Raw genomic sequence first — 20,728 nt, 5'->3', positions numbered from 1 at the left:
ATGGGGGACGTGAAGCTGGAGACGGGAGACGGGGGGGGGGGGCTCCTCCAGAGCCACGTGTCTTCAGGGTGGTGCGGGGCCCCCGAGGAGGGGCCTGGACAGCGTCAGCCCCTCCCCCCAGCCCCCACGGGAGGACCTGAAGAAGGTGCAGCACTGACGAGGTCAGAGCCGTGTCCGTGGGCAGCCCTGCCCTCAACCATCCGCAGGGACCCCCAAAATCCACGCTGGGAGGCTGAAGCCGTAGAACAGGCAGGAGGGCCCCCGCCAACGGCAGCTGATGGTTACTTGCCTGAGCCCGAAGTTTATTTTTTTAAGACTTTATTTATTTATTTGAGAGAGAGAGCCCTTGTGCCCGGGCAGGGGCAGGGGGAGGGAGGAGCAGAGGAATGAACAGACTCTACACTCAGCATCGAGCCCAACTTAGGGCTGAACCCCACAACCCCAAGGTCGTGACTGGAGCTGAAATCAAGAGTCAGATGCCCGCCCCGCCCCCCGGCACCCCGCCCTAAGTCTATTCACCGCGGTGTTTCGGGCACGGGATTGCTTTCTAGGTGTCTCCGTGGCTCTCCCGAGGGAGGTTGGAGAGAGCAGCTTTGGCAAGTAGTCACTGTACGTGCTCAGCCAGAAGGCCACCTCCGTGAACCGCCTCCTGCGGAGTCAGGGGTATGTGACCCTGTCCTTGATCCCAGGAGAAAACAGGGCTGCACCACCGCAGCCCGGTCACCCAGAGAGGCCCAGCTTAAAGACCTCGCAGAGGCTCATCCTTAAACAAAGGAGGAGGGAGACATTTATTCATACTGTGCACTACTTAACGACTGATAGAAAAGATCAATAACAGAGGAGCATCAGAGGGCCCTATAACGGAGCGTTTCTGTGACACGATCTCCTATCCTTCCCGCTTGCTTCCGCTCACTCCGGTGGCTCCGACTGTTTATTTTCTTCTTCTTCAAAACTAACAATTCCTGCGGGGAGAAAAGAAGCACGAATATAGTCCACACTCCTTTTTTCTATGCTGAAATGCTGTGCTAACAGATCTTTTGTAATGAATAATATTATAAATAGTAAGCATATATCAGGCAAAAAAAATACCGTGTTAAGTTTTATCTTATACCGACTTTCATGGTTTTTCTTTGGTACCAGTGTTAGGAGTGAGTTGGCCAGTTAGGGAATCGGGGCCAGGGTCCCCAACAAGAAAATACGGAGTCAGGACGGCTAAGATCACACAGCACTGACACCCCGTTTTGCAGCTTAGACAGGACCAAACATTCTGCCTCATAGCCTTTGCTGAAGTGATTTTGGCAAAATGTCCTGAAATAAGACGGTTAACCCCAAAGCATTTGTCAATATCACAGGCAAGAGGCAGCGAAAACCTAAAACCCCAAATGTCAGCAAAAAAAAGATCATCAACACGTGGATATCATCCTAATAGTCGGACGGACACGTGACCAGAGCCCTGACTGGCACGACTCAGCTCACCCTGATTGCTTACGATCGTTCCGCAGAAGAGTGCCCCCAAACCCCGAAACTTAGAAACTCCCAGGGCGACTCTGTCGGGCCCCCTCCCTCTCCGAGAGCTTTATACTGTCGCTCAATAAACTTGGCTTGCTGCCCCCCACCCTCCGTCCGGTCGACCCTTTCATCCTTCGAGGCAGCGTGACCAAGAACCACAGACGCTAAGGGGACCAAAAAGTCCTGTGACACCAGCAATAAACGGAGCAGAAGATAAACCCAAAGTCGACGCTGAGAATATTCCGGTAAGTGAGGGTGAGCTCAGGAACGATCTTTGCCGGCACGCGCTGTCCATACACACCAGCTCTGCGAACGTGGGGCTTCGCTGCTCGGCCCTTACATCCGTACAAAGGAAGACAAGGACTTGCCGCCTTCCAGGAAGGTGCTCCCTTAAAAGCGCCATGAAACTGAGAGTTATTTTTCATTGTAAGTAAACCCTATAACCCTCACTGCAGGCGAGGAAAAGAGATTGGTAGGCTGACCCTCCGCCGTGATGCAGGAATTGGGTTAAATCTTAAGTTTTTGTTATTGGCATGAAATGTGTGCCTCCGAGGCCCGTTGCTTACTGCAGCCTGTTGTTCATTTAAGGCGCTCTGACATTTTGGCATCTCCCCGGGAAGGTGTGGGTAGCACCGTCCCTGCCTCCCCATCTCTGCCCTGCTCTCAGGAATACTGACGCGGCCGTACTTGCTCCGTGCATGTTCTGGGCAAAGCAGTCAGCGGTGGTCACACGGTTCCCTCTGCAGGCACACGGCAGGCACACGGCTGTCATTCTGCAGACACTAGGCGGTCACATGAGCGGGCACGCGGCGGGCACACAGCAGGCACACGGCCGGCACACGGCTGTCATTCTGCAGGCACACGGAGGGCATATGAGCGGGCACACGGGCACGCAGTGGGCACACAGCAGACACACGGCTGTCATTCTGCAGGCACACGGTGGCCACAGGAGTGGGCACATGGCGGGCACATGAGCAGGCACACAGCGGTCAAGTCAACGATTCTCCACACACTGTCAGGCCCTAGGTCTCGCCCAGGGCCCCCCGGTAGGGCAAGCACAGTGCCCCCGCCCCACCGCCAGACGTGCTCAGATCAGCCACAGCCTCCCCGCATGGAGCATCCCCGTGCCATGTCCCTGCTCGGCAGATGAGGGCCTCCTCCATCCTCACAAACCTCAGGACCCTGGGGATAAATGCGGGATGAAGGGGTACAAGCCAGAGGCCCCCCAGCTGCCAACGGGCATGCCTGGCGTAGGCCTCCCACACTCTAAGCCACAGGCTGCCCAGCCGCCAGCATGGGCTTCTCTGGTGCAACTACAGCAGTGGTTCGTCTCACTTGACAACCAAAGCCTGACCCTATGTGCGCCCAGCGCATGGGGATGGAAACCTGTTTTACCAGGAGTTCATTAGTGCAGAGATCGTCTTCAAGAAAAAAAAAAAAAAAAAAGTGGGGAGTACAGGTCTTCCCCAAAACAGGCATTTGCTCTATATTTGCAATAGAAACAAACAAACCTGCATGGGGTCCCCGGCCCAGCAACCACCATCTGGATGGAGCCAGCGGTTCCCAGACCACTGGGTCCTGCACCACAGAGATGCCCGCCTTAAACCAGACACAGGAACTGAGTTCCAAGAAGAAAGCCCTCTCTGAACTTCTGAGGCTGCCCACAGCACCTTGTCAAAGGCTCTAGGAACCTGAAGCCCCAACAGCCTGATGGTCACATCCCTGGCCTGTGACCTGCATTCACAGATGCTTCGAGATTAACGGTCCCTTCAAACCCACTTGAAAGGGGCTGATTCCCAGCACTGATCAGACTGCTGGGATCCCACAGCAGTAAAAATCAGGTAAAAAGAAAAATTTAAAAAAGGAAGCAGCATTCTAAATCTCTAGAAAGACCCTTCAGCCTGAGGCTGCTCTTTTGGTAAAAATGGAGATAGTTAGCACGCGACAGACAGCGAGAGACCCTGCAGGGCTGCAGGCTGTCCCCACCACCGACAGGGGGCTGGCCGGGCGCCTGAGAGTGGGACATCCCACAGCCCAGCAGGAGTCCTCAGCCGGCCCCTGAGATCTCATCCCAGTCCCCGGGGCAGCCCACAGAGGCCAAGGTCAAAGACAGGAGAACCCGAGAGCCCTTCCCAGGGTGCGCCCTCCTCCTCCCTGGGCCCGAGGGCGTGCTCACCCTGGTCGATGGTGTCATAGCGGAAGTCCTCCCGGCCCTCCTCCCGGCTGCCTTCTCCGTCGTCCTCCCCAGGCCTCATGGAGTCGGTCTCCCCCTCGGAACCATCGGCCAGAGCCTGGCCCTCCTCCGAGGGCTCCCCGCCGCCTGAGATGAAGCCACAGGAAACACTGTCACGTGGCCTGCGGGCCTGGGTCTCAGCTGCTTCCTCACCTGCCAGCGCCCACTCCCTCCTGCCGACAAGGTGCCCGCCACCCGCTCTGGGGACCCCCACTCCTGCTGGACGTCACCCGATCAGGTCCAGAGCTGGAGCACACATCCCCCATCTCGGCAAGAGGCTTGGTGGGGGAGGGGGGCCTACTTCCCACTGAGAAGCCACTGTCTGTTCCCCAGGGTTCCAGAGCTGACGGGGGCAATTTGATGGAGTCGATGAACATTGCTCTCCGAAGCGAAGGGGATGCCCACAAGCAGAGACCAGAGAGGGGAGGCCTGACCCTGCCGTGCCTGAGGCTGTCCCCTCCCTGGCTGTCCTCTCCAGCCGTCGGAACTCCAACGCATTGGGACCCGTGCCCCGTACAAACTTCTCCAACCACCAATGGCGCCTTGGCTCCTTCTCGGGAAGAGCACGGGGCAGGGGACGGTCAGCTGCTGCCACCCCCTCTTCAGGAAGGACTTGTCACCTGGATGCTTGCGCCGGCCCTGGCCCGAGCCCACAGCCACAGCCAGTCCTGACCGAGGGCAGTGGGCTTTGGTCCAGGCTCCCCATGGAACCAACCAGGTTGTCCGTCCAGCCGGTCGTCCCACGTCCCCCCCTTCCACCGCCAGGAGGCCCCAACCCCCCAGGCTACCCCCCGACATTTTCATGCACACAAAACAGGCCCAGAGTTCCAGGTCCACAAAGCGGGTACCCAGGGCCGGCACCGCGGAGGTGCCCCGTACCTTCGGTTTCCAGAGCCTCTTCTGCACCAGGCCCGTCCGCAGGGGGCTGCTCCTCAGGGAGGGTCGGGGTCCACAGAGCCAGCTCTGTGATTTTGGTGGCTTTCCACCTCGGAAGCACGGTCATCATTGTCGCCTCCTCCTCCTCCTCCTCGTCTCCTCTTTCCTGTTGGTAAGTTTAAAAACAAAATTACTTGCATGCGTGTAGACTCGGTGTGGGATGCTTACTGCCGGGGACATTCGGCCACCGTGACAGCACGGCTCGGTGGTCAGGCCAGTGGCCAGCTGTCCCTGGTGTGATCTGGGCTCCAAGGTGGGTCTTGGAAGCACTAGGCTGAGGCACAGACGAGCATCACCGCACGGCGCCCACCCGTGCGTGCACTCCCGCTTCTGCTGTGAACGGCTTCCAGACTTGACATTCCCACCTTCTGGAGCCCTCAAGAAGTGACAGAGACTGGGTGTGGCTTTCAGTTTGCTCGGTCGCATTTTCCCGATCACAGCTTCTTTAGTACAATAGCTAGTATCCCGTCCCTGGGAGGAAAGGGCTGGGAGCATCCTAAGACGACCAGACAGCGTGCAAGGGCCTGAACACTAAGCATCTAGGATCAAGGACTCTGGAGGGAAATGAAGTCCCGTGACAGCCGAGGGAGAACTGATCACCTCTACACGCAGGCTCTTTTGTAAGAGCCTAATTCCAGCTGTGCAGCAGCCGGCATATGCCCACCGGACCGAGCGTCCCAGCCTGTTCCCGGTTTTGCGTCTGTACATTTCCAAAAATCTGAATATCAATATATCTGGGATTGCCACTGTTACACAGAGGATAATACAGATGACAACGTGGGACAGAGACCCGTCTGTCACTTCCACTGAGTCACTCAGAACCACAAGGCTTGGTTTCCAAGTTTCTGAGCTCCATCCCCTCCGAAGGGGGATGCCAGTGCTCTAGGCCTGCACCGGAGTTCCCGAGGGGCTTGTGAAAATACGGGTGGGACCTCCTGTGTCGGGACGTCGGGGGTGGGGCCCTACCACCTGCGTTTCTAGCAGACGTTAGAGCTCAGATCTCCCATCTTCCGTGTGCTGTGACACCTGGTTTCTGTGCTTATCACAGCCCTGGGCGTCATACCAGAATGTCCAAGTGCAGCCCTAGACCAAGACCCCCGGGCTGTGCGTTCCTCCCCAGGCTTATTCCTGAACCGGGGCAGTTCTGGGAGCTTATGGCAATATCACCCCCCACTTAGGTGTTAGGGTGTTCTTTCTACTTTCTCCCCAGCATCCTACAGTTCGGACTTCTAAGAACTTTTCCCCGAAGAGACTAAAACTGCCTGCTCCCCAAATCACAATAAGGGCTCAGTCACCGAGGCTATAAGGGACAGATTTGGGGGGCGGTGGGAGCAGTGTAATAAGTTGAGCTGGCAGGTCCCTTCAGGGGCCCATGAGGGGTTTCCGGCCCCAGGAAGAGACCAGCAAGGACCCGGTCCATCGCTGGCCCATCTAACGATTCAGCACGCAGCTCAGCTGTGTTTGCAGTTCTAGACCGCATGCGCCGAGGGCACGGCGCAGACAGGAATGGGGGGAGCTGTGGCCCGCAGGGGGTGACACATCGCATTTCTCTAGATGCCTCGGCTTCTGGGAGCCCTTCCCTCAGTCACTGCACGTCCTGGAATCCAGGCCGAAACGATGCTGGGGCTGGGGTCAGGCCTATTTTTAGCAACAGAATCAAGCATTTGGGACACTTCAAACTGGGTAGTTTGCCAGGAAACCGACCCTTGCCACAATCCGTGGCCCCTGGTCTAAAGGATGGTGAAGGTAAGTGGGGGGCATGAGGCCAGGGGACCGGTTGCCGTGAGCCCACGGAGGATTCTGGCCACTGCCGAGGGCATGGATATTTACTCTACAGAATAAAGAGCCTCTGGCAGAGTGATCTGAAGGAACTCAGCAGGGGAGAGGGGCCGAGGGCAGGCCTGGGCGTGGGGTGTCCTGGCGGGATGTGCCTGGGGGTGATGCCCAGGGAGGAAGGGGGTGCCAAGGTATTTTATGAAATCTCCTGTAGATCAGGAGATGATGACAAGAAATCCACAGGCACGTTCGCACGCACATGCAGTCACACATGCGCACACGCTCGCACAAACACGTGCCTAGTAGTGACAGTGTTCGCTGGCTAGTTCCTGTGAACCGGGAGGCATGGAGCAGGTATTCACGACAGCGCTGAGTGCTGGGAAGGCGCAAAAAGACAAGTGGGCAGGACAAGCCACATGTCAAAAGTGTGACGCTGGACAGGCTTGGTGGCACCACAGCCACAGATGCCAGCCGTCACTCCTGCTGCCTGACGCTGCCCAGAGCCCTTGGACTCCGGGCCAGCTGCTGCTCCTGACCCAAGCTGCATGTGGGCTTCTGTGGCAACGGTGACGTGACACTGCTCAGATCTGGAAATTTGGGTCTGGACCAAGGCACATGCATACAGGGGGACGACAACATGAGCGTGGCCGAGAGCTGGCATGACTTCATGTGATCTGATGGGATCCATGGGCTCAACAGCCCGGGCAGCTCCTTGGCCCGCGGATAGAGGAAACCGTATGCACTCTGCCACTCACCACGTCGGTCAAACGGTACTCCCCGTGCTGCTCACATCCGATATCAAACACGTACTTCCCAGGGCCGACAGGCTGCGAGCAGAGAGAGACCAAGAGGGCTTCACACTTAGTGTTGCGTACCCACCGGAGCACAAAATGCCACGGGGATGTCAGAAAACCAAAACCCATCCCAAAGGCGGGGAGCGAGACAGCGGATGAGGGTTAAAGGGCTTTTGTGAACTCACGGCCAATGGAATTGTCAGGTATAGGGCCTGTTTGCTTTCTTACCTAAACTTGAGTTTCATTGTCATAAAAGTAATGTATTTATTACAAAAAGTTCATGAAGTCAATACCCACAGGCAAACAAGCTAGAGATAGAAGTGTTAATAATATTGGAACATGGTCTTGGGGTACCCAGATGGCTCAGTGGGTTAAGTGACTGGCTTCTCATGATTTCGGCTCAGGTGGTGATCTCAGGGTTATGAGATCGAGCCCTGCCTCGGGCTCTGTGCTGGGCATGGAGCCTGCTTCAGATTCTCTCCCTCTCTCCCTGCCTCTCCCCCTGCTGCTTTCTAAATAAATAAATCTTTTAAAATATATATTGTGACATAGTCTTTATAACCTTATTCCTTATTTCTAGTGCCTAGATTTTTCCAAATAGACGTTTGACCGTAATTACACCCAGCGACTCATACTCTGCTGTTACTTAGAAACACAGCATAAATGAATTCCCGTATTCACAAATGGTCTTCCACAATTCCAGTTCTTTCCAGTTTTCTTTCATTTAAGAATTGTAATCTATTTTACCCATCTACTATTGTTAATATTTGGTGTGCTGACACTATCCCTTGACAGAGACCATGGCGGGAGATGTATTTGGAGTCGAAGTTTTCAGAGGTGGAATTCTGGCACACACACACAGTGTGTACATATATACTCACAAAATATATGGACACACCTATTTTGTTATATATTCACCAGAATGAGGCTCTAATGATCCTCCTTCCCACAACAACACTTAAGAGCCCTTTGTCAGTAACCCTTGCTTCTCCTGGGCATCAACATTTTGCTCTATCTTTACATTTTTTGAGTATATAAGTAACAGGACTCATCATTAAGTCACATCTTTAAGTTATAAGTAGGGTTGGATTTTTTTCAACATTTTTGACCACTTAAAATCCCACTGACTGATGCAAATGCTTTAGGTATGCGTACTAAATCTTACAAACATCCTAACCCCACTGGTCATTTATCTCTTAAACTTTCTTTAAAGCATATTCTAATCAATAAGGGATTATTTTTAGCAAGCAAAAATCTGTTGGGTTTTCCTTTATATTTCTGCTTAGAAAGTCCTCTTTCTTCATTTCAAAGTTAATGAACATTTACCTATTTTTTTTTCTATATGTGGTTTTGTTTACATTTAAACCTGTGCTCCCTCTAGAGTGTGTCTTCACCTCGTGCTGGATGTCAAACGGACTTTGTTTTTCTTCGTTTCGTTATTAAGTTGTCTGAGCACCACTCCTCGACTTCTCCCCATCATGTCCTCATTAATTTAAATGATGCCCTTTTCAGGAGCTAATTTGCCGTATGCACTTACATCTGTCCCTAGACTTTCTAATCTGCTTCATGATCTGTATTTCTCCAACCTGGTAGCTCAGTTGCAATTATCAAAAGTTTGAAGTACGTTCTAATAACTTGTCGGCAAGGATATGAACGGGTAATCTCCGAGGAAGGTAGTAGAACCAGGAGCAGAAGTGCGTAAAGATGCTGGACTTCACTAGGAATCGGGGAAATGCACATTAAAACCACAAGACATTTTTTATCCATCGGAGTTGCAAAAACATTAAAGACTGGTGATACCCAATGTTGGAGAATGTATGACAGAAGATCTCAGAGTCTGCTCACCAGAGTGTAAACTAGCACAGCTCTTTTGGGCAGCTGGTGATATCAATCATGATTCAAAATGTCAATATTTGTAAACTCAGCAATGGCCGTGTCTAACCTACGTAAATATTCCCAAATGAGCAAAAAGATCGAGGTCTCTGTGCCTATTTTCGTGTCCGGATATAATGTGATCCTATTTTATACAGTGACAGCCCTCATGCTGTATGTACGCGTGGAGAAAGGGCTGGGTGTCTGGGGACATTTCAATTGGAACGGACAGCTGACCCCTGAACAATGCTTGTCTTAACTGCACGGGTCCCTTTACATGCGGATTTTTTTTTTTTTCAATACAGAGTAGCACTATAAATATGTTTTCTCTTCCTAATAATTTTTTTAAAGATTTTCTTAATTTATTTGACAGACAGATATCACAAGTAGGCAGAGCAGCAGGCGGTGGGGGTGGGGGAAGCAGGCTCCCTGCTAAGCAGAGAGCCCAATGCGGGGCTCAATCCCAGGACCCCGAGATCATGACCTGAGCCTAAGGCAGAGGCTTTAACCCACTGAGCGACCCAGGTGCCCCCCTAATGATTTTCTTAATAACATTTCCTTTCCTCCAGCTTACCTTATTATAAGAATACAGTATCTAGTATAGATACAAAGTATGTGGCTGACTTTCTTGTGAGGATACAGTGTATAGCCCCCGAAACATACCAGTGTGTGTTAATGACTGTTTATCTTGTTGGTAAGGCTTGTTGGTAAGGTTTCCCGTCCACAGCATGCTCTTGGTAGTGAAGTTTTGGGGGAGTCAAAGTCCTGTGTGGATCTCTGACTGTGCGGGGGTCAGGGATCCGTGCCCCTACCCCTGCATTGTTCAACGGCCCACTGGACTTGTGTGCCATGTGCACAGGTCTCACTAACCAGCAGACCAAAGCTCTCCTTCTCCAGAGGAGTCTAGGTTTGTTGATTTTCCCAATGAACTTTCGTCAAATTCTTGTTCCCTCCACATAGCTCCCCGTGCTGAAAAGCATCCCGGGAGAATTTTCCTGAGAATTACATATGCAATGCATGGATTTGGGGAGAATGATGCTGCTTTACAAAGACTTAAAAGTAGAATCTGTAAGTCAGGGAATGAATTTTATGTCAGTGAAAACTAAGTTTTAAGAGAGTCCAAGGTGGTTTCATAATATTAGTTCAATATTCCCTGCACCCAACTTCTTTTTTAAAGATTTATTTATTTATTTATTTATTTGAGAGAGAGAGAGGGGCAGATGGAGAGGGAGAGAATCTCAAGCAGACACACCACCCCCCCCTCCCCCCCGCTGAGCACAGAGCCTGCCCTGGGCCTCGATCTCACGACCCTGAGTTCACAATCTGAGTTGAAACCAAGAGTGAGATGTTTAACTAGCTGTGCCACCCAGGCGCCTCTCTCTGTGTCAACTTCTAATGCCTTTAACTTGCTTTGCAAACTCTTCAGGGGACGTTTCTGGCCACGCTGGCTTGAAGTGTGGGGGGAGGGCCGAAGGAGCAGGGCATCTCTGTGTCCCAGCGGGGCCCCCACAACCACGGAGCCCTCCAACAGAATCGACCAATTATGAGCCCTGCGGACTGGCCACACCTTCCCACGCAAGCCCGCGTCCAGGGCGGACGGACTAGCCTGCGGCAAGAAAGAAGCTTGTGGGTCCGCCGACCCGGCGCTGCAGCGCGTGCCCCCCAGGGCAAAGGATGTCCGAACACCCACATGCTCACAAGCACGGGAAATGTCTCACATCTGACCTACCCATGAGGAGCACCTATGGGAGAAGGGACCCCCCCCCCTCCACTTTATAAGGATGGGCTGGATCCCGGCCGGGTAGAGTGGGGGTTCACTGAGACGCAGAGAAAAGAACCAGGTGCCCTCCACTCTGCCGTCTGTAGGCAGCAGAGACTTGGGGAGAGGCACAGCTGCCCCCTCCCTGTGTTTGGAGGGGTTGGAGGGTTCCCTGAGTTTTTAGGATTCTACGGTCACATATTTACGCAGACGGGGGAGGAGGGCGCGCTTCGTTTCCCACCGACTTACGTTTTTGTTGAAGAACTTGCCCTGGTACCTGTGGTTCAGGTGAATGAGTTCGGCCGCACCCTCTTGCTGTCCGTTCACCCAGGTACCTATGTACTTACTGCCCGTCTCTGCGTAGAAATAGGTGCCTTGCCCGTGCCTGGTAAAGACAGAAAGAACATGCAGTCTCCCCGCACAGTGGAAAGCCTTCCAGGTTTACAGGACAGACATTTAAATTGAGGGTGGCCTATCCTTGGCTTTTCTGTCTGTGCCTCCATCAAAGCACGCGCCTGCTCTGTGTGCCCATGCATGGGAGGGGCATCGCGTGCTGGACAGCGACACCCTTCCCGATGCCCTTCCTGCATATCATTCGGGTCACGTGGGAAAGAAGCAATGCTCCCAGGAGGCTCTGTGGCTCTGTCCCCAGGTGGGTACTTCTGTGGCCCCCTCGCCCCGGGGGCTCTGAATGAAGGACCGAGTATTCTCCCCACACATCTGTACCTGCCCAGTCATGTCACATCTGGAGTGCCCACCTGAAAGCCTTGAAGGGTTTGGACCGCCTGGCAGAGTTGGCTAATGGGTTTTTGTCATGATTCCGCCTCATAATAAGACGTCGTCATATTCTCGTTACATAAACAAGTGTACAGAACGGAAGAGAGAACGCAAACCTTTGGTGAGCAAACCACTCCCCCGTGTAGGTGTCATTATTGACGTAGTAGTAGACGCCGTAACCGTGCCTTTGGTCATCCGCCCACTCCCCTGGAAGGGACGACACAAAAGATGGCCCTGGGTGAGAAGGGAAAGACGGGCTTCACCTGCTGTCTCCTCCCTCTGTGACCCTCCTCTGTCCCCCGCCCCTCTGGCTGGATGGCGTGGTGTGGGCGGCTGGCTAAAGGAAACTGAGTCAAGGGCCTCCTGGACGCAGGTCTAGACAGGTGCACACACACGGGCCGCCGTCACCTGCGTGTGCCGACAACCGGTATCCCCGCTGGTCGGTGGCAGAGCAAGGATTCAAACCCGGCTTTGGTCCTGTAGTTCTCCCTACACCGCACCCCTGCTTGCACAGTTCCGCGATCCAACAACACCCAGGCTTGCCGACCCCGCCTCGACCTCTCCCAGCAGCTCACTCTCTCTCCCACCTCATCACCTCGCTCCGACACACCTTCCCGGCCAGGGTGCCCGGGGTGCCCCACCTGCACACCAGCTCCAAGGGTGTGGACCCCGCACCGTTCCCAGCCCCTGCCTGTGCCCGGACTCTTCCCTCACTGATCGCCCCTGCCTCCTTCCCCCCGTGCCGCCTCCTGCGAATCTCCCGCTGCCTTGCTGAGAAATACTGGAACTGGCAAAAATATCATAAAATTCCCAACACCTCTACCGTAATGACAACAGCAAACGAGTTAGGGCATGAGGTCGATCCTTGAGGACGGATCTCCGCTCCAGGAGACTTACGACACCCTCCAACCTTGCAGCTCACACAGGGAAGAAACTTAAAGAGTTTTCTGAGGTTGACCCCTCTCCTAAAAAGGCACGTGGCGTTGCTAATAACAAGTTGTTACCTGGAATGACGCTTTTCTAGACTATGCATAATTTTTAAAAAATGAATTTTCATCAATTTCTGATCAAAGACAAAAGATAGAATTCCCTATCTACAGAATTGCAGTCAGAGAGACATTCCATTATAGCTAGACAGACAAGGAAAAGGTGTGTGACAGCCATGTCAGGCATGAATTTTTAAACTTCTGTTTGTTAAGTCCTCGGATTTTATAACAGTCGTGGCATTTTATTTTGATTTTTTATTACAAATGAACATTCACATGTATGCCAATCTTATGTTCTTTTCCTTAAAGAGAGCCCCCAAGACTTGCATAAGATTCTGGCTTACAGGAGAACGGGCTCTGCTTCCCCTTCAAGAGGAAGAAGACACAGCACGCCGAGGACATGTGGATCGTCCAGGAAATACGTGTTTACGCGACGTGAACCCCATGTTCATCCACAGCAACGGATGGACGGAAGGGCACAGCCCCACGTTTTCCCTACCAGCTCCACAAGGCCTCGAGCACTCTGAGACGGACAAGCAGCAGCTCCAAGAGCGCTGACCTGGGGGAGCCTGCCCCCCGCCCCCCACGTGCGGGGCGGACCCACAGCTGACAGCCCAGAGAGGAGGCGGCGGGAACCGGCGTGAGTGAGGGAAGAGGTGTGACGTGTGTCAGGAACAGCATGAGCGAGGGTGACGGAGAAGCCCCACACTGAAATAACTCAGCAAACACAGGGGCTCGAACCTGAAGTCGCCCTGAGGATAGAGAGAGGGTGCAGGAGTCCTGCAGGACTCGGCTTTCAAGGAGCCATTGTGTCCCGGTAAATTACCAGTTTAAGAGGAGGAGGAGGAGGAGGGCAGATGTGCAGCAGAGGCGCTTCTGTGTTGTAAATATTCCCACTGCGGCCAAGGTTGGACTGCGCACGGGGCTGGGGACGAGTGGCCCCGAGCTGGCGCGTGGGAGCGCTCAGAGCCAAGCAACAGAGCCCCGGGAGGCCAAGACATCACTTGGTTTCTTCACCCAAAAAGACCATGACAAAACGGTTCCCTCCTCTTCTCTCGGCCATTACAGCTGGTCTCCAGGGCAGCGTGTCGAGAACAATGTAGTGAGCACTTCACAGAAAATCTTCAAGAAACAAATTGAATTACAGGGGCGCCTGGGTGTCTCCGTCAATTGAGCATCTGACTCTTGATTTGAGGTCGGGTCGTGATCTCAGGGTCGTGGGATGGAGCACCCTGTCCGACGGGCTCTGTGCTCAGTGGGGTCTGCCTGAGATTCTCTCTCCCTCTCCCTACGTCTCTTCCCCCATGTTCGGTCTCTCTTGCTAATAAATAAATAGACATACGGGAAGGCAGGCAGGGAGGGAGGGAGGAAAGGGGGGGGCGCCTGGGGGGCTCAGTCAGTGAAGCCTCTGCCTTCAGCTCAGGTCATGATCTCAAGGTCCTGGGATCAAGTCCCGCATCGGGCTCCCTGTTCAGCGGGGAGTCTGCTTCCCCCTCTCCCTCTGCCCCTCCCCCTGCTTGTGCATGCTCTCTCTCTCTCTTAAATAAATAAAATCTTTAAAAAAAAAAAAAAAGAAAGAAAGAAAGAAAGAAAATAATTAAATTGCAAAGGCACCAAACTTCAAGGCAGTGCAGAAATTTTTTTAAAATCCTGGTTTAGGGGCTCCTGGGTGGCTCAGTGGGTTAAAGCCTCTGCCTTCAGCTCAGGTCATGATCCCAGATTCCTGGGATCAAGCCCCGCATCGAGCTCTCTGCTCGGCGGGGAGCCTGCTTCCCTTCCTCTCTCTGCCTGCCTCTCTGCCTACTTGTGGTCTCTGTCTGTCAAGTAAATAAATAAAACCTTTAAAAAAAATAAAAATAAAATAAAAATCCTGGTTTACTGAACAAATAAGGTGTTCGCAATCCTGCCCAGCAGATGGTAACCGGGTGGCAGGAAGTGGTGACGTGAGGGAGCTAAGTGAGGGAAAGGTCGCCGCCTGGAGCAGGTCTTTAACACCGCGGGCCAGGTTTCCCTTTATACACGCATGCCACTGAGAAGCTGTGTTGCTGTTGCTTTAACCGTGCACTTCGTTGCTCAGCCTTCCAACCCCTAACTCTGTACTTTCTCATCATTCTCCATCTCGTCACCAGAGCGTTTTCAGCTACATTTCTGCTCGGGAGGAACTCCACAGTTGGCTGGCTGGTGGTCTGTGTTGGTTTTCCTCCAGGAGAGCACCGTCCCCTTACAAAGCTCTCCACGTGCGTCCATCCTGTCGCTATCCCCAGGCTTCTAGGGCTCCCGGGTCTGCAGCTCTGGGGATTAAAGACCATTTAAAGCAAGATGCCCTGGGGCATGTGGGTGGTTCAAGTCGTTTAACTGTCTGACTCTTGATTTCAGCTCAGGGTCACGATCTCAGGGTTTTGAGATCAGGCCCTGCATCAGGCTCTATCTACACTGGGTTCAGAGTCTGCTTGGGATTCTCTCTCTCCCTCTCCCTCTGTCCCCTCACCCCTGCTCGTGTGCAAGTGCTCGTGCTCTCTCTGCCTCTCTCAAATAAATAAGCAAATAAATAAATGAAATCTTTAAGAAATAATATTAAAAAATAATTAAAATGAAATGCCCTTCTAAGAAGCTCTCTGCCCACCTAAGATGCAGGTTAGTCACTGTCTGCCCCGCTGGCTCCCTCCGCTGCCGGGTCAGCAGAACGTGGATGAGACGGGAGCTGACATCGGTGGGGCATCACTCTGGGGGTGCTTCCTGCCAGCTAGGGTCTTTGCATTGGTCACCTCCTTTGGGATGTGTAATAACCAAAACACATTTTTACAGGGACACCACCCAAAACCCAGAGAGATCATGCACCTTGCCCAAGGCCACACAGCAGGACAGAAACAAAGATCCCGATTTCCGTGGTTCCAACATCGTGCTCTCTTGCACAAGCAAGGGCCATGCATTCATGTCTTCTTCTGGCTCTGGCCACTGAGAGCGTCCAGAAAAGCCAACTTTGAGTCATATCGTTTTGTCTCTCCACGTTGTCATGACCAAACAGCTTCATCTTTATTGGCTCCTTGCAGCTGGTTACAGGACCGGTCCTAGAGAGGGGTGTTCCCTCTCCTTTCCCAAGCCCTTGTGGACCTTCCGTCTCTGCATCTCACAGTCCAGAGAAGTGGTCCGAAAGCCCCTCTAAAGTGGCTCCCACTCACCCCCCAACCTCATTCCCCACTTTACCACTGCTCTAGTGGCCCCCAAACCAGGAGTATCCGCTGGTCCCTGGGCTCCCCATCAGGCTCAGTGGGTTGATCAGGAATGTGCCCCCAACCCCGGGCTGAGGCTGAGTACTCTTGATAACCTGCAGAAAACCACTCTGTGTCCCTTAGGGTGGCAGTGGGCCAACACACAGTCTTGAAAAATTCAACCATGTCTTAACTTGGACTTTATGACTAGAAGATTGTTCAATGGCTGAGCTAAAATTAACATTGTAGCTTTTGACCTCCAAGAAGAAATCTCTGAGCAGTGACCACACCCTGCACACTTTAACCTACAAAGCCACATGGAGACACAATAATTCATGGCTGTTGGCAAAGAAGGTCTACATTTTGGCTAATCTTCACGTTTAAAAAACCCCTTCGATCCCTTACTCTGAGTACCTTCTTTACATATTTACATGTTGCTCCACTTGTATTAACGTCTACACTAAAATAAAACATGACAACAATGAGATTAGGTTCATAAAAGTCTGGAAGGAATTAAATCAAACTCTAAATTAAATTGTTTCAAGTTGATTTAAAAAGCAGATGGTGTTCCTTCTGCGATAAGCCCTCTAAGAAATAGGAAACAGAGCAGAAATTCCTCTCTAACACGACCAACGCAGGTAGGCCTCCCCTGGCTCTCGGACTCTAGCAGAACCTCTGGTTCAGAATTCCTTGGTTCTACTTTCATTCGGTGATGAGGGAGGCAGCTCGGGCTCGCGCCGAAGGACATGTCCGCACCGGGAGGCGATGCTGCCGGCGGACACGTACTGAGAGCTCGCCGTCCACCGGGCACGGTTCCCCGTGTTCACTCCTCACGCTGCAGACCAGAGAGCTGGGACAGCGAGCACTGAGGCTCCCTACACAAGCTCACCACGGCTTGTCACCACGGCTCCAGGGATGCGGTCATAGCTCCCCTGGGAAATCTGATGAAAACTGGATATGTTCTTCCCAGGAAAAGTCCAGAACACAGAATCCTGCATAGTTTTGAGGGCTCACACCCACTCCCCACTTGTCTGTCTTCCCGGGCTCATCCCTCATTGGGATCAGATCAACATGGTAGTCACACCGGGTGATGACGGTGTGTGGGGGCAGCCGTGGGGTTCTTGGAAATAAGGGAACAAGAATTTCCCTCCCGCATAACATTGGCAGGTAAGAAATTGTGGCAAGGGGTGCCTGCGTGGCTCAGTGGGTTAAAGCCTCTGCCTTCGGCCCAGGTCATGATCTCAGGGTCCTGGGATCAAGCCCCGCATCGGGCTCTTTGCTCCGCTGGGAGCCTGCTTCCCCCTCTCTCTCTGCCTGCCTCTCTGCCTACTTGTGATCTCTCTGTGTCAAATAAATAAATTAAATCTTAAAAAAAAAAAAAGAAATCGTGGCAGACATGTCTTCCAGATGTGTCTTCCAGACCAGCGGCCTTCAACGAAGGAGCCACCAGGTCTAAAGAAACCACGTGTTCGTCAGAAGAGGGACTGGCCAGAAAGGGAAGCAGCAAGTCAACATCAAGAGGCTGAAAGGACTGAGTATCTGAGGTCAAGGGTCCAGCCCCCAGACGCCTGTGCTCCCCCACAGCCTCCCTTGCTTTTGGTACTGAGCACACGGGCTCACAGCTGTGCTGGCTGCAGGGGCAGCCGCCGGTCCGTTCATTACAGGCCTCTCTGGTCTCTGCGTCAACCCCGTGAACCTAGGAGCACAGCTGTGTTTATTGAGTGACTGACTGATCTGGAGGACTCGAAGCTCCCTCACGCAGCTCAGCGACCACGACAAGCTCAACCCCACACATCAACTTTACAACACAAACATCTGCTTTGTGAGCACGTCTTACCTTCATATCTTGAGCCATCTGGGTATATGAAAGTGCCGTGACCATGCTTTTTATTTTGAACGTATTCTCCCATGTACCGAGCACCATTTTTAAACTTGTAGACACCCTGAAACACATCGATTATATACGATTCGTATCATTCCTGTGTTCCGGGGTCACCACCAGAATAGTAACTGGAGAAATCTAGCCCCTGAAGGCACCTGTTCTGACCTGGCCATGTCTTTTCCCGTGTTCGTAGTTGCCTTCATACGTGTCCCCGTTGGGCAGTCTTGCTTTCCCGTGTCCGTGCCGTTCACCTGCCTCATTCCGCTCCCCCTCGTACTCCTGGGCAGAAGAGACAGGGACAAGGACAGCTACTGCGTATTAATCACTAAGGATGCGTTCAGCGTTTTCGTAAGTAATATTTCATGGAATCCGTCCCAGTCTTCAGCCCCGTCTGACAGGTGAGGTAGGAAACCACACCTGGGCGATGTGGAGCCTTGGTCTAAGGTGATATCCTGGGACCTGTCAAGGGTGGAAGCCTCCCTCGCTCTCTCCAGCATCTGAGTTTGCAACTGATCATGATAATCCTCTGCCCTGTGAGCAAAATCGACAAACTGCGGGAAACACGAGGCGCTCCTAATTGTGTTCTCTGTGGGAACAGGCATGAAGTAACAGATGCCGGTGGCATGGCCTCAAGCCACATTAGGAATACCTCCCTGTTCCTTCCTCCAATAATCCAGGACTCAAAATGCAAAAAAAACACCTCTTCCTCCAAGGATCTCCAGGGCTGCTGTGGCCTCAGGACCCCTTTCACCATGGGGGCGCCCGCGGGACAGGAAGCCACAGGGGAAGATAAGGACCAGGGCTCAGCTGTCACAAGTGTCCCTAACTCCACTTAGTTAATCTCGTTATCAAGTTTCAACTCCTCAGAGAGAGACTCGAGTTTCAAACACTCGTAGACTAACATGGAAATAATTATGTAACTTACAAGTAAATCAACTAAAAAAAAAAACTAATACAGGTTTGTAATTCACCTATTTTCTCCTACCCTTCAGCAAATAAACATTCCTCAAGCCCCTAACCATGAGTGCAGAGTGAACATATACATAATAAAAGGGCAAAGGCACAGAGTAACGGTTTGACACAGAGTGGTGTCTGCAAAGAGGGCACCACCAGCTCAGACATACGACTAGGACGTGGGGAAAAAACCATCTGCGGTCTGCCTTTGCCCAGGCAAATCTGTCTAGCTCAGAAATCCATGCTCAGAACGGAAGGTAAACATGTGTGACCTTACTAATTTGTTTCAGGGTTAGTCGAAATCAAAATGTGTAAAAAGCTCTCCACTTCGCTCAGAAGACCTCCCAGGGCACCCGACGGGAGTGACCGAATGGGGGAGGGGACTCTAAAATGACCCCAGCTGTGATTCAAAGCTAAAGTTATGGGCACAAAAGAGTTACAAATCACCAGGGCTACCTGAGGGGACAAGTTCGAAGTCTTACGGGGCAGATGCTGAAGAATGGGTTCCCCCAGAAACAGACTCTGAGCAAGTGATGTTTTAAAAGCGTCCTCTGAGAAACCAACAAAGGAGGTGGGGAAACAGACACAAGAGAGGAGGGTGGGTGTGTCAGGAGATGTCCCCACCTGGGCCTCAATGCCCCGGGGATGCTGGAGGGTAAAGCACTGTGGTTTGTCCTCTTTTTAGCACGAGCTGCTGGCTGTCTGGGGAGCGTGGATTCCTGGCTTCCAGCCATCCTACTGGCCGGGTGGCTCCACCCCTAGAGGGGCTAGTCTTGAGCAGTGACCAGGACAGAAGCTGGGAGGTGGGCACACCCAGTGAGCAAAAAAGTTCTGAGCATCTATCACAGCCGAAGTGGTAGGTTTTTCAGCTAATTCTGAAACTGTCTCCACTCTGTACCCCGAGCACACACACCGTGGCTGGGGTTCCCACCTGTCGGCCAGGAGACAGTCACCCTGTGGGGTAGAGTGATTAGTCTGGGGACATCCATCTATGCCCACGCAGAGCCCGGCTCCCGCCCGGACGCCAGGCACCCAGCACCGACTCTCTGCTGCCTGCACCGGGAACTAGTCCAGTGACCTGGGTCAGCTCCCACAAGAGCGGAGAGAGCCCATAGGATTCCAGGCTTCCAGGGTGGAAGCCTCGCTGAGAGCCCCTCGCATCTCTCGAAGGACCCCGCGAAGCCCTTCCCTCCACCCCCTTGATCCTGAGGCGCAGGCTCCAGGGCAGGACCCAGCGCCCTGCGGGCTCGCCAGAGCGGAGTGACCCGCCGCCTCGGAGGGCGCCCGGATGGAGACCAGCAGCAGGCAGGGGATGTTCCCAGAGGCTGGACTGGGAAGTCTTCGCCTTTAACGGGAGGCGGGATGCGGAGGGAGGAGGCGGCGAGGAGGGATGTGGCAAGAGGACGTCAGCGGGGCACCTTCCATCGCCAACGTCCCGGCGCGGCGCGGCGGTGGCCGGTGCGGTCCCGGTCCCCGGCTGGCCTCCGCGGGGCGCCCGGGAAGCCCCCCGCCCCCGGAGCGCTCACCCCAAGGTCATTCTCTCCCTCCTCCTCCAACTCCTCCGAGCCCAAGTCCGACATGCCCTCGCCCCGGTCTCGGTCCTCGCCGCCACCAGCGCGTCTCCAGTCGGTAGGTCCCCGCCGCCCGCACCGCCGCGTCCGCCGTCGCCATGGAGACGAGGTCCGCCCCGCCTCCCCCCTGGCGCGGGCGCCCGGGAGCGGGCCGGAGGGGCGGGGCGGAGCCAGCGGCCGCGTTCGGGTGCTGTCATAGCAACGGGAAGGGGCGCCCGGGCCTAGCGGGAAGGGGCGGGGCGGGAGGGCGTGGGGCGGAGCCACTGACCGCTTTCGGTGCTGTCATAGCAACGGGAGGGAACCTCGACCAATCGGCGCCCGGGAAGAGGGAGGGGGCGGACTAGGGATGGATTCGTCGCCCACGCGCGGTCTAGCGGGGACCCAGTGTGGCTGGCCCGGGCGGCCGGCTGCCGGCTGGTGCGCTCACGCGGGGCCGCCTTTGGATCCGGGCCCTAAAGACGTGGAGCACA

General features: G+C 53.7%; 1 protein-coding gene across 4 annotated transcripts; it reads right to left on the bottom strand.

The window, feature by feature from the left end:
• Positions 1–301: 301 nt before the first annotated feature.
• On the bottom strand, positions 302–20,364 carry RSPH1 (radial spoke head component 1). Of its 4 annotated transcripts, none has more exons than XR_001181058.2 (10): positions 20,214–20,364; positions 17,899–18,012; positions 17,689–17,794; positions 11,773–11,890; positions 11,129–11,264; positions 7,210–7,281; positions 4,622–4,784; positions 3,686–3,829; positions 2,187–2,360; positions 302–962 (listed from the first exon to the last, which is right to left on the bottom strand). XR_001181058.2 is itself a non-coding variant. In XM_013061348.2 (9 exons), the coding sequence occupies exons 1-9, from the start codon at positions 20,265–20,267 to the stop codon at positions 910–912; spliced, it is 960 nt and encodes a 319-aa protein (XP_012916802.1). In that variant the 5' UTR covers positions 20,268–20,363; the 3' UTR covers positions 302–909. The 4 variants fall into 4 exon arrangements, 2 of the variants coding, with proteins under 2 accessions (XP_012916802.1, XP_004762279.1); XR_001181059.2 differs by having other exon boundaries at positions 2,197–2,360; XM_013061348.2 differs by lacking the exon at positions 2,187–2,360 and having other exon boundaries at positions 20,214–20,363.
• Between the last annotated feature and the right edge of the window lie 364 nt (positions 20,365–20,728).

Source organism: Mustela putorius, unplaced genomic scaffold (assembly GCF_011764305.1).
Source record: "Mustela putorius furo isolate JIRA1106 unplaced genomic scaffold, ASM1176430v1.1 tig00000765_pilon_pilon_pilon, whole genome shotgun sequence".
In the NCBI taxonomy this organism is placed as follows: domain Eukaryota; kingdom Metazoa; phylum Chordata; class Mammalia; order Carnivora; family Mustelidae; genus Mustela; species Mustela putorius.
Note: the sequence above shows the minus strand (reverse complement) of the source record. Positions and strands in the feature narration are given on the sequence as shown.

Bases quoted from the DNA above. Each gene is read 5' to 3' on its own strand.
- RSPH1 (XM_013061348.2), bottom strand. From the start codon at position 20,267: ATGTCGGACTTGGGCTCGGAGGAGTTGGAGGAGGAGGGAGAGAATGAC. The intron at 18,013-20,213 runs GTGAGCGCTCCG...TCTTCTGCCCAG, and splicing joins AGGGAGAGAATGACCTTGGG to GAGTACGAGGGGGAGCGGAA. The intron at 11,265-11,772 runs GTTTGCGTTCTC...TGTCTTTACCAG, and splicing joins GAGTGGTTTGCTCACCAAAG to GCACGGGCAAGGCACCTATT.